Source organism: Ursus arctos, unplaced genomic scaffold (genome assembly GCF_023065955.2).
Source record: "Ursus arctos isolate Adak ecotype North America unplaced genomic scaffold, UrsArc2.0 scaffold_12, whole genome shotgun sequence".
In the NCBI taxonomy this organism is placed as follows: Eukaryota; Metazoa; Chordata; class Mammalia; order Carnivora; family Ursidae; genus Ursus; species Ursus arctos.
This window is the reverse complement of record NW_026622786.1, coordinates 6,048,887-6,063,860: the sequence shown is the minus strand read 5'-3', so window position 1 is coordinate 6,063,860 and position 14,974 is coordinate 6,048,887. Positions and strand designations below refer to the sequence as shown.

At 50.3% G+C, this 14,974-nt stretch overlaps 1 protein-coding gene and 1 non-coding gene across 2 annotated transcripts in view; both read left to right on the top strand.

Annotated features, from left to right (window-relative positions):
- LOC125281757 (myomegalin-like) overlaps positions 1–14,974 on the top strand; it is a 155,084-nt gene that overhangs the window by 132,097 nt on the left and 8,013 nt on the right. The window contains 7 exon segments of the mRNA XM_057310761.1: positions 165–303; positions 601–647; positions 905–931; positions 1,675–1,726; positions 2,396–7,579; positions 8,390–8,588; positions 9,395–10,502. Coding sequence (XP_057166744.1) covers positions 165–303; positions 601–647; positions 905–931; positions 1,675–1,726; positions 2,396–2,493 — 363 coding nt within the window. The 3' untranslated portion in view covers positions 2,494–7,579; positions 8,390–8,588; positions 9,395–10,502.
- Positions 8,314–8,477, top strand: LOC125281923 (U1 spliceosomal RNA). The gene has a single exon (XR_007189004.1). It is a non-coding gene; the product is annotated as a U1 spliceosomal RNA (small nuclear RNA).

Here is a 14,974-nt window from a genome sequence, read left to right as displayed (position 1 = left end):
TTCTAAGCTGGCCTCAGCTGGAGGGTTTTAGAGGCTTTCATGGAGAGACTCCAGTCCAGAAATAGTGCAGAACATTGTAGAATCCCACTTGTGACTTTCAAGAGCCACAGAGCATGGGGTGCTTTAGACCTTCTGACCTTTGACAGCCTGTTTCCCTTCCCCAGGGACAGTCCATGAGAAGGGAACTTCTGGAACTGAGAACCAAATTGTCCAAACAGGAGAGTCTCCTTCAGAGCACAGCAGAGCGTCTGAAGACTGCCAACCAGCAGAAGGAGAGCATGGAGCAGTTCATCTTCAGCCAGTGTGGGTGCCCCCGAGCCAGGGGATGGGAGAGGAAATTGGGGAAGGGGGGGGACTTCCAGACTGCCCACTTGTGCTACAGATGGATGGTGACCCGACAGACCGGAGGTGGGGGGTGCACACTGATGTCATGTCCCCAAACCTCCTGTGCCCTGAGTAATTGTGGATGCAGAGGGAGGGGCGCATGGAGGCAGCAGGAGACCCTGAGCTGAGCGGCCAATAAGACACACTTTAGAACACACCAGGCAAGTATGGGCCCAGCTGGTCACTGCTGCCTGTTGGGCTGTTTTATTGTTTCAGTGACCAGGACACATGATGTTTTGAAGAAGGCAAGGACTAATTTGGAGGTAAGGAGACCACTGCACCCACCAGAGACCCCAGCCCAAATCCAACCCCACCTGTCTTCAGAGTCTGCGAATATCGCCGACCCACTCTGACCTTCCAGGAGAAGATTTCCGGTCCACTCCTAGGACTCGGGTCCTCATTAAGTGTCCTTCTGCTTCGCTCCCCATCCCCTCTCCATCCCAGTCCCTCCCCTGCCATCTCATCTCCCTGTCACATCGTCACCCTCTTCTCTCCTCACCCCACTTCTTCCCTCCTTTAGGCCAAGGCAGGAGTCCGAGGAAAGCAAGTGAGTAGATTCCCAAGATCAGAAGACATGGGGAGTCCGCCTCTGAATTACCTTCCAGGAAAGGGTCTCTCTGGCCAGCTCTAGTGTCTCCTGTAGCACTTTTCAGTTCAGGAAAAAATAAACCCGAGATGCAATCTAGTTGGTTGATTCTACTGCACACTCAGAGAAGAGCAATTCAATTTTCACACATCTTTCTCCAAAGAAAACCACTGGGTCTTCTTGACCTAAAGGAGAATTTGATAATAAATAAAAATGAAACTTGAAGGGAAACATTCTATCTGTATGGCAGGTTTTCTGTACTTTTATGTATAATACTAACACTTTCCCTAGCAGTAAGCTGAAGTGTAGCAAATAGCTTATAAATCAGAAACTAAACCTTTCGGGCCACCTGGGTGGCTCAGGCAGTTGAGCATCTGCTTGATCTTGGCTCAGGTCTTGATCTCATGGTTGTGGGTTCAAGCCCTGTGTTGGGCTTCTCGCTGGGCATGGAGATTTCTTTCAAAAGAATAAAGAAAGAAACCAAGCCTTTCACTTGGATTTTAAAGCTCTGCCCTAAGCAGTTGGGCCTATTCCTGGGAATGTTCCTCATGTAACCTGAGAGCGTGTTGATCCCACAGCGTGAAAACGGGTCGGACCATGCCTTCACCCTCCTTTTCTTTTTCTTTTTCTTTTTTTTTTTTGGGGGGGGGCTAATTCCCTTTTGTTTTTCTCTGATGATTCCTTTCTTTCCTGAGCCTCTTTAGAAGAACACTTACAAGATGGCCTCTGTAAAGCCTTATTCCTGTCCCAGCAAAGGTAACCCAACAGCCCCACACACCCACTGGCTTCCCTGTGTTTGGAAGTTTCCTCTGCACTTCCCAGAGACCAATGGAAAGGGCCTGAGGCCTGGGTTCTAATCCCGGGCTTGTCACTAACCGACCCTGTGGCTGACCCCTCAGGGACGATGAGCCCACCACCCCTCATCTGAAAGAGGTGGCACTAGACGCAGGGAGTCTCTGAGCTCGCTGCTGCCTGGGCCCCTCCCTCTCCACATCAAGTAAGGGGGACATGAACTTAACAGGGGACTTCCCTGTACAATGTCCTCTCCTTCCTGCAACAGGCTGCTTCTACGTGGGCATGTTTCATACTAAGCGCTTCGGTTCCTGGGAGGTCACAGAAGCCATCATTTTGCTCTGAGTGAACTGGGGAGTGACCTGGCCCCTGAAGAGGGCGTGTGGGATGCGGGCACCTCGTGTGCAGTGGCTCTGAGCAGGGCCGTCACCCGCCCGACGTGGTGGGGAACTTTCCTTCTCACCTGGTGGCACCAGTGGCTCCTCAGGACTGCACCCCTTCCCCTGGGCGCATCCTCCTGACAGGCTCTCCTTGAGCTCCTGGCTCTGCCACCGCCCACTGCTCACTGCAGCTCTGGGAGCCACCAGCAGGGCCTGACAGTAGCCTCTCACCTTGTTGCATTTTTGTCTCCAGGTGAAGTCCTTAAGGGCCCTGCCCTGCACCGCAGTCTTGTGACCCTTGCCTTCCACGAGCCACGCAAGAAGAGGAGCCACCAGAGGTCCTTCAAATAGCAGGAAGGCTGGGCCTTCCCCCCTTTTGTGCAGACCCCAATCTGTTGAGGAGACCTGGACCCCACTTCTCCACACCTGCTGGAGTGTCCAGGAGGAGTCAGAGGCCGGCCTGGTGGAGGAGGGCGAAGGGCAGACAGCCTCTCCTGCGGCTGAGGAAAAGCATCCGCCAGGGTCTGCTCAGCCCAGCCCTGAGCAAAACACGCAGGATTTGTAGAGGAGCTCGTGACACTGCTTCTAAGCACCGCACTGGGCTGGGAACTGCAAATGGCCATTTCTCGCTCTAGCGCCTGTCCTCAGATGGCCAGCTCGGGGGACACAGGACCCTGCTTCCTACAGATGGGACAACTGGTCTCCACAAGGTAGCTCCTGGGCCCACTCTGAAGCCCACGAGTGACAGCAGTGGCCTGAGGGCCAGTGGGGCTCAGCCCGCACCACCCCCAGATCCACGCTTCGCCGGGGCCAGCTCAGCCGGGCCACCGTCAGCCTGGGCGTCAGTCTACACCGGGGCTCCTGAGTGCTTTGGATCCACGTGGTGAAAGTGGTGGCTCCCCACATGCCATCTCCTGCTTAGCCTAGCACCTCCTATTTCCATTCTTTTATGCTCTCTGAAGTGTGGCCACCTCAGTCTAAATATGCTGTCCCCTCGCATCACCCTAGCTCCTCTCTGGGGAACTGGGGCTCATGGCCAGGCCAAGGCCAGTGAAAGTCCTGTGTAAGACAAGCCAGCGATCATTTTGAAGTGGCACCTGAGAGGCCCCCAGATATGGGAAAGCCTAGTCTGTGTCCTGACAGTGTTTTGAGAAGGTGTGTACGTGTGTATAAATGTACGATAGATATTTTATCTATGTTGCTATGGCAGTATGTCAAGGGCAGCATAACTGGTGGACAGGGTCTGTTAGAGAAAATGAAACACAGTCGCTTTGGTGGCTATGAAAGTAAAATGTGTGTAAAGAGATAAAACGTTCTTCCTCACCTGCTCTGCTTCTGATTTTGGCACCAGTCTCTAGGCTGAATGTGTAAGAGTAGGAAAGACACCCTGTCCCTCAGAAGGTCATAGTCTAACGCTTCAAGTCTAACTTTAAAAGGAGAACTTTTGCCTTCTCTTTCATTTTGTAAAAATCCCCAATCTCAAAATATAAGAGAGTGGTTCTTAGATTTGGAGAGCCTTAGAATCAGCAGTGGAGATCACAGAAGGCACTTCCTGGGTCCCAATCCCAAGAGACTTCCTTGGTGTGGGTGCCCAAAATCTGCATTTCTTACGTTAATACCCTTGTGATTCTGATGCAGGTGGGCTGCAGACCACGCTGTAAAACTGTTGTGCTCTAACAGTCACCCAAAAGTGTAAACACAGGTTTCTTTTTGAAGATTTTATTTATTTATCTGACACTGAGAGAACACAAGAAGGAGAGAGGCAGGCAGAGGGGGAAGGAGAAGCAGGCTCCAGCTCTGTGGGGAGCCTGATCCCAGGACCCTGGGACCATGACCTGAGCCTAAGACAGACACTTAACCAACTGAGCCACCCAGGCGTCCCCAGTTGTATTACTTTGATCGATAACCTTTCATTGAAAGTGTAGGGGGCTCCTGGGTGGCTCAGTCATTAAGCCTATGCCTTTGGCTCAGGTCATGATCCCGGGGTCCTGGGATCAAGCCTGCATCAGGCTCCCTGATCAGTGGGAAGCCTGCTTCTCCCTCTCCCACTCCCCCTGCTTGTGTTGCCTCTCTCCCTGTCTCTCCCTCTGTCGAATAAATAAATAAAATCTTAAAAAAAGAAAGAAAGAAAGAAAGAGAAAGAAAGAAAGAAAGAGAAAGAAAGAAAGAAGAAAGAAAGAAAGAAAAAGAAAGAAAGAAAGAAAGAAAGGGAAAGAAAGAAAGAAAAAAGGAAAGAAAAAGAAAAGTGTGTAAGTCCTTCCATAAATGTTGGCATAGAGATCTGCAAATATTCCCTGGGAAGTGGCCTTACTTATGTCCTTTTGCCTTCCAAGAATTACTATTAAGCTATCAATTATTTCCTAGAAAGTGTTAAAACCACGGCCAATAACAACAAACAAAACCCTCAAACACTCTCCTCACAACCATCACCACGACCACCAGTAACAAGAAGACCCAAGAAAAGACCCATTTGAGGGAGCAATGCCTCCTACTTTTCTAGTGGATGGAGTGACCCCACATCTGCCCTAATGCTCTGTTGTTCAAGTGTTTCCACGAAGGCCTTTGGCTGTCCATATAGAGGAACTCGCTGGCCCGATCAGCAGAATGGATGAATGTCAGTAAACTATTAAGGCAAAGAAAGCAGGCACCTGGGTGGCTCAGTGGGTTAAGTGTCTGCCTTCAGCCCGTGGTCCCGATCCCAGGGTCCTGGGATCCAGCCCCACATTGGGCTGCTTTCTCAGCAGGAGCCTCCTTCTCCCTCTACCTCCTGCTCCGGCTCCTTGTACTCTCTCTCTGTCTATCAAATAAACAAATAAAATCTTTAAAAAAAAAGGTCTTAAAAAAAAGATTTTATTTATTTATTTGACAGAGAGAGACAGCCAGCAAGAGAGGGAACACAGGCAGGGGGACTGGGAGAAGAAGAAGCAGGCTCCCAGAGGAGGAGCCTGATGCGGGGCTCGATCCCAGAACACTGGGATCACGGCCTGAGCCAAAGGCAGATGCTTAACGACTGCACCACCCAGGCACCCCAATAAATAAAATCTTAAAAAAAAAAAAAGGAAGACAAGGAAACCAAGTGGGAGACCATGTTGCCCTGTGCTTATGCCAGCACCCCAGCAATTCCTCCTCCATCCCTGTGCCACCAGGGCTGGTGCGCCCTGATGGGATCGTCAGTAATCAATGGACAACACAGATAGTGCTTCTACAAAATTCATTTGAGGTACATAACATTTAGGAAAGCAATAGCATATGACATCATATAAACCTCACTCTGCTCAGGATCCAGTCACAGCTCTCTTTTGGGGAAAAGCCCTAAAACTGTTGCATTTCACCCTTTGTGAAAGGTGGAACAGTGGGTCTGTGCCTTAAGAGACCTCGTTGCAACAAAAATGGACCTTTGAGGGGAGAATCATCCAATATTCACCTTTCTGTAAGGTCTATCCTACCCCTCCCTGTGAACAAAGCCCACTCTTAAAAATTAAAAATCCTTCTGGGTGACCACCAATGGCTTCCACTTTGCATCATTCACGTAAGAAGCTTGCTGAGCCCCCGCAGGGAAGAGACTGTGAGTCCCACAGAAAAGAATGGAAAGAAAAAAGACGGCAGGTGATGGGGAGAACAAAGGCCAATGAAATGTAGAGAAAAGTAAATGTCCTTGGCACCTGCAGCCCATGAGTACAAAACCCAGACAGAGCAGGACAGTCTTCCAGGAACTCACAAGTGCACTACTGGTAATGCTTTGCTGGAGGTAAAAAGTAACCTCTGCTGGACAGAAGCCAGACCTCCAGGACCCTGGAAGTCTCCTTGAACACCTAGAAATCCCTTTGGAAACCTCCTTATCTCTTCCCTCCGCCCCCAATGTACAGGATATGATCATTCGCTCCTCAAAATCCCAGGGCAGCTCTTCTTGCCCAGGGGTCCCATCCCGGAGCTTCAGTACAAACACCCTTTTGCCCTGGAGACCCCTCAAGAGCTCTTTGCTGACCATTCGCTCCTGGCCCACATCACATCAGCAGGTACCTAAGCGTAACACGTAAACACTAATTAAACTAGCCCTTGACCTGTAGACCTAAGACAGACAACCTGCAGAATTTGTAGAGAATTTATTGCCTCCCCCAGATCTATTTACCGCTGAGCTGAAGGAGGTAGACCCTTACATTGGTTTTCTATTCCTGTGATACTAAGTCGCCAGAAACGTAGCGCCCTAAAGAGAACACATTTTTTATCTTCCAGTTCTGAGGGTGCAAAGTCCCAACAAGGATCTCACTGGACTAAAATCCAGATGCCCACAGGGCCACCTTCCCTTCTGGAGGCTCTAGGAGAGGGTGGAAATTGGTCAGGGGAAGCCTCACTAACATGCAGTTGGGAGGTTTTAGCAAGGGAGCTCCTCTGCCCTCCTTACCTCCTAGGGCATTGCAGCCCCAAGGGGAAGAGACTGATCTGACCTGACAGGGACTTGACATTGCACATGGATACGCCCCCACTAACCCCGCCAGAGGAAGAAACGCTAGCCTCGTCCCCCAAGGAGACACCAGCACACAGCACACTTGCAACTTACGGTTTACCCCCATGGACTTTTAGAACAGCCTTCCCAACTGACCCCTTTGCTCCAAAAAGAAGAGCTTACCTCCCCTTTGTTCTCCGAACTCAAATATGGTTTTGCCACAGCTGGTTTGTCCCAGATCGCCTTTCCCTTTTATTCCCCACGAATCGACGCGGTGTCCATTCTTTAGGTTCACAAGACAGTGTGTCTCTTTGCCTGTTGCATCTGTTAGAGGCCCCTCCTCCATCCTCAGCCCCAGCCCCAGCCCCAGCCTCAGCAGGCAGGGTCCTCCTCACACAGCATCCTTCTGACCTCCTTCTCTGCCTCTTCCAGTGTTAAGGCTCCCTTGTCATTCCAGGGTGCCCAGGTTCCTGGCATTAGCATGGGCACCTCCTAGGGAGGGGGCATTATCCTGCCCACCACCACACCATGAAGTCAGGTGACAAGTACAGTTGGACGCCCCCTCCCAGCCCCCCAATCTTTTCTAATTTCAACAGTCCGGTCAAAGTAAACCACTACCTCAAGGCGCAATCAAGGCAAAGGCAGATCAGACCCCTAGCGCACTCCATCCATGACCCTATAATTGCCCAATACTAGTGTGTTCAGAGAGTACTTGTTTTGCTTTGTGTTCCAGACCTGGCTTTTTTCCCTCGAAAGGCCGACTTTGACTGCAGAAATCTCATCGAAGGGGAAGCGCCCAGCGGTGGACGGACAGAAGGCAGTGGCAGAGTGGGGCGCCTGGGACCCCACCAAGCCCCTGCTGTGAACTCAGCCCTGAGGAAGTGAGCAGAAGGAATGGTTTCCTCTGGCCCTGCCCTGGACTGCGGAATCCTTGGGCGCCTACCCCGGGCGGCCAGGAGGGGGCGCCGAGACCCTGCCCTAGGAGCCCTCCAGGTGAAGCAGCAGGCCCGGGGATGTTTCCAGCCTGTGGGATGTTGCCGGCAGGTGTCAGCCCCAGTGCCCAGAGGAGGCGGACCTTTGTTCCCCAGGCCCCCCACCCCCCGGGGTGTCCAGACCTGAAGGGGGGTGGCTGGCTTGGAGGCTGAGCTCCTGAGGTGCAGCCATCGCTCTCGGTTTCCTCCAAACCAGGTTCTGAGGAGAGGGAGAGAGGGCGGGGGGAGACGTATCGGCTCTTGGAGGGCTGGTGGCAAGTCCTCCCTCTGTTCCTCCCAGGCTGGCTCAGCCTTCCCTGTGCTGGGCGCTGGGGGGAGGGGTGTGTGTGTGTGTGTGTGTGTGTGTGTGTCTGAATGGGAGTGTGGAGGGGTCGGGAGCCAGAGCTGCAGGGAGAGGGTGGAGGAGTGGTAACCAAAGCAGGGTGGAGGGAAGGAGGCGGAGGAGACTGTGAAGGCGATGACTGAGGGGAGAGCCGTGACGTCACGGACGGGGCGTGTCCGATGTAAATCAGGCAACGTTTAGGTGCGGTTCTGTGCGGTTGTATTGCCAGGGCTGTGGAAGTAGCAGAAGTAGCAGCGCTGTTGTTTCCAAGGTATTAGGAAGAACTGGGTGGAGGGTGAGGATGCTTGGGACAGGAGTGGGTGCCGAGGGTTTTGGGGTGTGGCTAGGCGAGTGAGCTTGTGTGTAAGGTGAAAGGCGGGTGTGGCTGGAGTGGGTTGGTGGCAGCGGGAGTCATACTTACCTGGCAGAAGAAATACCATGATCAAGCATTTAGTTTTCCCAGGCTGAGGCTCACCCATTGTACTGCAGGTGTGCTGACTCCTGTAACTTCCCCAAATGGCAGAAGCTCGGCTACATAATTTGTGACAGTGGGCGACTCCATCCGCGCTCTCCCCTGGTGCTAGCTCTGTAACAGAAGTTTTTTGTTTGTTTGTTTGCTGTCTTGTTCTGTTTGGTCTTCTGGTCAGACCAAGCAGCGGATTCTGGAGACTTCAGACCTCAGTGTTGGGTAATATTCTCTTTTGCTGTTGCTCATCAAGAGTGCATGGTGGTCAGTGACTGTCCACAGCTCTCACTTGCCTGACATTTTGGGTGTTGGGTTTTTCATGTTGTTGTTCCTCCTGCAGCGAGGTGCCAGGTGCCCACCAGTGCTCTTTACTATCTCTGCTTATACAGTAGCTGGCTTGCAGTCCTGTCATCCTGCAGAAGTGCTTTCTTTCACTTCCCATGGAACACTGGTCAGTGTTCCTTCTCCTTTCTGCCCTTCCCACATACCTGGCCAGTCACCCTACAAAGCCTCATCCAATGCCCAGACTGCCTGACCTTAATGAGGCCACGTTGTAGCCTACCAAGATAAGCCTTCCTCCCGAGGACCCTTCGGAGACTAGAGATGGTCCAGCTTGACCTACTTCGTTTATTGTAAGTTTACTTGTGGAAGTGATCTCTACACCCAAAGTAGGGATTGGGCTCCCGAAACCAGCTCCAGAGTTCTGTGCTCTGCCAATGGAGCCAGCTAGGCGCCCCTTGAGGGGCTTTGGAAGAGGCAAGTCTGTGCACTTGCAAAGGACCCATTGGGGTGGCACCAGAGACGTTTCCCAAGCAGCAGGCTAGCTCTTGGGCAAGGGGCCATGGGGCTTCTGCATGCTCTCGGGCTCAAGCAAAGACTGTCCTTAGAGCTGTACCTGCATTGTTGTGCAATTCCAAGCTGGAAGAGGTTTCTGGCTTCATGCTTTCGCCAGAGCTGGGGCTTTTTCTCTACTCAGTAAAAGCCTCTGTTCAGAATCTACACTGACCTGTTCCAACTTTTTCTCTTAGCAGAGCCACACCAATAGGGACTCACAGGAACTGGGTTACTCTTCTACCTGAAGCAACAAAACAACACTGCAACAGCACCACACAAGATGCCCGAAATGCAGATTTCCAAGATCCTGGGCATCAGGTAAAGAGGACAGCCATCCCAGACACGTGGAAACACCCAGGGAAGCGGAGCCCTACAAGTGCTCCAAGGTACTGCCTCCAGAGAGTTTCCAAGCAAGGCACCGGAGGGAAAGGCTGCTGAAGAGGAGCCCTGCAGACCTCGTAGAGTTGAGGACACTGGTCTGAGAGACCCCTGGACAGAGGAGAGACGGGGAGGACAGGGCTGTGCAAAGTCACCTAGCCAGAGCTGTGTTGGGGCCCTAGGGTGGTGTGCAGTGAGGTCCTGCTCAGGGCCTCCATGGAGGCAAGGCCAGCAAGTCAGGCAGCCATCCTTTGCACAGGGCCTGGTGCTCACACAGCGCTGGGAGCAGAGCCTGTGCCCCAGAGACAGACTGAGCAAAAGGCGAACCCTCCTAATTCCCAAGGCATAGGGTGGAGGACTCAGGGAGGACTTGCAACAGTACTGGGAGCTCATCGTTAGCCCTCCACGGAGCACTGCTCTGGACCACTGAACTAATCGTTAAAGCAACACCAGAAATGACCACACTGTTCCCAAGTAATTTAAATGCATCTCTGAACAAAGCTCGATATTATAGAAAACACAAAAATAGCCAGCAACCAACAAGGTAAATTCACAGTGTCTGGCATTCCATCCGACAGTCTGAGGTATGCAGAGAAGCAGGGGAAATGAGCCTCCTGGAGGAGACAGATCACTCCTCTGAAAATGACGCAGAGCCGACACCAAGGTGAGACTCACCAGAGAAGGACCAGAAAGCGTTTGTTTTAACCGCATCCCATCGGTTCAAAAGAGTCATCAGATTCATGGAAAATGTAAAAAAAAAGATCTAATCTCACGTTAAGAGATGAAAACCACCCTGACTGAAGGAAACATACTGCAAGGGGCTGACGGCGACTAGAGAAGGCAGAAGAAAAAAGTTGGATAGGAATCCTGCGGAGTCTGCAGTTGGTGGTGTTGCCATCTTAACCACCTTAACCCTTCCAATTGGTGAGCACAGGATGTCTTTCCACTTGTTTAGGTCTTCTGGAATCTCTTGCAGCAATGCTGTGTAGTTTTCAGTGTACAGCTTTTGTGCCTCCTTGACTCGACTATTCCTAGATGCTATTTTCTGGTGGGTCCTGTTGGAAATGAAATTGTTTTCTTAATTCCCTTTTCGGATTGTTCATTGCTAGGGTATAGAAGCACCTGATTTTGTCTGTCTTGTGCTCTGCAACTCTGCGGAATTAGGTTATGCACTCTAGTAGCTGGTTGTGTGTGTGTGTGTGTGTGTGTTTGGATTTTTCTCTAAATAGGGGCATGGTATCTGCCAATACAGATACAATTTGACTCTTGAACAACCTGGGGGTTAGGGGTACAGATTCTCACACTTGAAAAATCTGTGTGTCACTTTTGACTCCCCCAAAACATAACTACCACTGAAGCCTTACTGATCACAAAACAGTTGATTCACACATATTTTGTGTGCTGTTTGTATCATATACTTTATTCTTATACCACAGCGAGTTAGAGTAAAGAAAATGTCATTGAGAAAATCACGAGGAAGAGAAAATACATCAACACTACTATACTATATTTATCTAAAAAAATATTCCACCTCCAAGTGGATGCACGTTGTTCTGTTCAATTGAAACCCACGTTATTCCCCAGTCAATGACAGTTTTATTGGTTCCTTTTCAAATGTTTTCCCCTCACCTGCAGGGTTTTTTTAATTGATTTATAGTTGATACAACATGTGACGTCAGTTTCACATGACAACACAGTGATTGGACAGCTCTACAGATTATATTATGCTCATTAGATGTGTAGCTACTCTTCGTCACCATGCAGAGCTGTTCCTGTACCACCGAGTATATAATGTGATCTCTGTCCTCTTAACATTTTTTAAAATCCTCACCGTGGACGATGTTTTGACAGAGTGTAGAATTCTATGCCCTATCCCCCCAACCCACCACTACCGTGGGCCACCTGTGGACTTTGCCAAAGAGAAGCAGTGACAGACCGGAGGTTCCTTATGTCAGGTCATGGCAGGCCCTGATCTTGGACGAGGATGCTCAGCCTAGGCCAGGGAAATACAGATGAGCAGGAACCATTCTTTGCAAGCCCAGCACCAATTTGAAAGACCAGGGTGACCCTTCTAGACCCCTGCAGGGATGGCTCAGCACCTAGGAGCTGGCCCTATATAGATGTCCAGAAAAAGGCAGGTCCCCAGCCTGGTCCCAACTCCCTGACTTAGACATAGGAGAAGGTTAATGGTGCCACAAGCTCTTTTTCCTACGCTGATGGGGGGAGGGGAGCCTCAGTGCCAGTGCAGGAGGGAGCATCAAAGGGAACCTTTAGCTGTTGACCTAAAGGTCGGTGGGAAGAGCCCACCCAGGGGACCAAGTGTACTTAAGATCCACCCAGGGGACCTGGGTGACTCAGTCGGTTAAGCGTCTGCCTTCAGCTCAAGTCATGATCCTAAGGTCCTGGAATGGAACCCCCCATCACGCTTCCTGGTCCACAGGAAGCCTGTTTCTCTCTCTCCTCTGCCTGCTGCTCCCCCTGATTGTTGTCTCTCTTTGTTTGTCAAATAAATAAAGATAGAAATGTTAAAAAAAAATCATCCAGATCTTGCCAGCTGCTTTCCTGTGTCCTGCAGCTCTCACTTTCTCCCCGAATCTCCAGCCAGCTGGGTATCCCCTGTCTTTGCCTTCTGCCCCCTGGTCTCCTTGTGCCACCTGGAGGTCTCCTCCCTTAGGTCGCCTGCCCCCTTGTGGATTCCAGGGGAACTGCCAGGGCCAGAGGCTGAAGGCATAGGCCCTGAATCCCTGACTCCAATGTGAGGTCAGAAACCAGGCTCTAAGTCACCCCCTGCTGGGACTCCAGGATGTGGCACCTCACCAGGGAGTGTTTGCCTGGGGACACCAGGACCCATTGATGTGGGACTGTTACCTTTTTTCTTTTTCTTTTTCTTTTGGTGAAATTTACATGCAATCACGTTCACCCATTGTGGAAGTCCCCTAGGATAGCACAGTTGTTCAGCTAGTACCCTAGTTTGTTTTAGAGTCTCCTTCCCCTTCCCACACCCCCTCCAGCCCCTCTGCAGACAATCTCCACTCCGTCCTCCAGCCCCAAGCAACCTTGATCTGCTTTCTGTCTCCATACAGTGCTCCTTTCTGGACAGTTTACAGAAATCGAAGGAGACAACACGTAGTTCTTGGTGACTGGCTTCTTTCTCTGAGCATGCTTGTAGGGTTCTTCCACGCTGTTGCTTGGACCAGATTTCTCTGCCTTTTGTTGCTGAATAGATTCCATGGTACAGATAGGCCACATTTTGTTTGTCCATTCACCAGTCGATGGCACTTCGTGTTGCTGTCAAGTTTTCTCCTATTGTGAATAATGCTGCCCCGAATCTTTCTGAATGAGGCTTGCATGAACAACTGTTTTTATTTCTCTCAGATAGATTTCTAGTTGTGGAATTGCTGGGACCTATGGAAAGCTTGTGTTTCACTCTTAAGAACTCTCAAGGTGGCTTCCAAAGCGGTTCTTTTATTTTACGTTCCCACCAGCAATATAGGAGGGTCCAGTTTCTCCACATTCTCAGCAACACTTGGCACTGTCTTTTGAACATAATCGCACTAGTTGGTGTAAAGTGGTACCTGGTTTTACTGGCATTTCGTGAGGACTAATAAGGTTGATTACTTTTTTGTGTGCTTATGAGCCATTTATTGGTCTTCTTTGGTAATGTGTGTATTCAAGTGTTCTACTGGCTTTAAAAAGTGTGTAGCTTCTGCCCATTGAGTGAGTTCAAAGTACTCTTGCCTCTTGTGAATGTGAGTCCTCATTGGGTATTTAATCTGCAAATATTTTCTCCTAATCAGTGGCTTCTCTGTTCCTTTTCTCAGTGGTATCTTCTGATGCAAAGAAGTTCATCTCAAGCTTTTCTCTTCCATACTGTGCTCTTGCTGTAGTGACTTAGAACTCTTTGCCCAATGCAAACTCCTGACCATTTTCTCCTATGTGTGCCCCTTGAATGGTTGTTTTGGCTCTTACACTTAGCTCTGTGGCCAGTTTGAGTTCATTGCTGTGTATGGTGTGATCTCCAGCAACAGCCGTGGGGGAGCTTTGTCCTGCCAGGTGCAGGAGAACCTGGAGGTAACCTGGAGGTAGCTTGTCTGTACAGGGCAGTCCTACTCCTCTCCTTGGCCCCACCTACAGGTTAATCTCCCCCAGGCCAGGAAAGGGGATTTCACCTTCCCACACCTGTTAGTGATGGGCTGAGTACCTTTGGGGAGGCGAGATAAATGGGGCTGGTGGTCCCATACTACGTATACTCCCCATTCTCTGGGACTAGGTACAGAGGAGCTCCAAGAGCCCCAGGGCAGTCCTAGTCAGAGGTGTCTTTAGGAGCCCAAACACACTGAGAGCAGGAGAAGATTACACAGAAAGGATACAAGGGATCCCAGGGGATCTGGGTTGGGTTCCTAGAGGGTCTTCTATGGGTAGGTGGGAAAGAGGACTCGCAGACAGCAGGAACTCAGGAAATAGGTCCAAAGGGAGTGGAGCAGATTGGAGGCATTTCCCAGAGTTTGAACTATTTTTGCCAACCTGAAATTCATGGTGTGTGCTGGACCATCAAAGGTGCCTGGAGGGACACATGGCTGGCTCCGTGGGGGAAAATGTGCAACTCTTGATCTCAGAGTCATGAGTTGGAGCCCATGTTGGTGATGGAGCCTAGCTGAAATTTAAAATAATAATACTAAAAAATAAAAAATACGCAGGTGCATGCATCAGGAATCCAGAGTTACTCCCTCTAAGGAAAGGATGGGACAGCTACCTCGGTCCTTGCAGATCAAGAGCCATGCTGAGCTGGAGAATCCTCAACGTTGCCTGACTTTTCCCAAGATCAACCCAGAGACTCTGCACTTTTAATATTTGTTGGGTTTCCCGTGTGTGGCCTGAGGTCCACTGGCAGACAAAAGTTGACACCCTAAGTACAGAAGTAGACCAAGAAACGGAAGAGTACCTGGATGCACCACATTACTCTCTGCCCGCACTGCAGCCTCACTGAAAACGGGAATGGGCATTCGAAATCCCTGGTATGCAACAGAGGTTATGAAAAAAATGGAAAGTTTGGGTTAACAGTTTAAATGATTGTGCCCTCAGACTGAATTTGATGGCAATTGCAGACTGTTGAACATTTTCTAGGTTCTGCAGGTGGAAATGGGAGACTACGGGACAAAGCAATTATACAACTCAGAATAACTTTGGTAACTTAGTATCTTCATACTTGACACAGTTTTGGTATTTTGTCTGATCCGAGGGTCTCATGCTTGAATCTAAGCATATTTGTACAAGGAAGTGAATATCAATACCTCACCTAAAATCCATACCACTAAATGTGCCAGTGCTCATTCCTAACGGTAGTTTAGGCTCCTTTCTGACTGCCTGTATTTACCTTGACTGATTCTGAAGGCAGC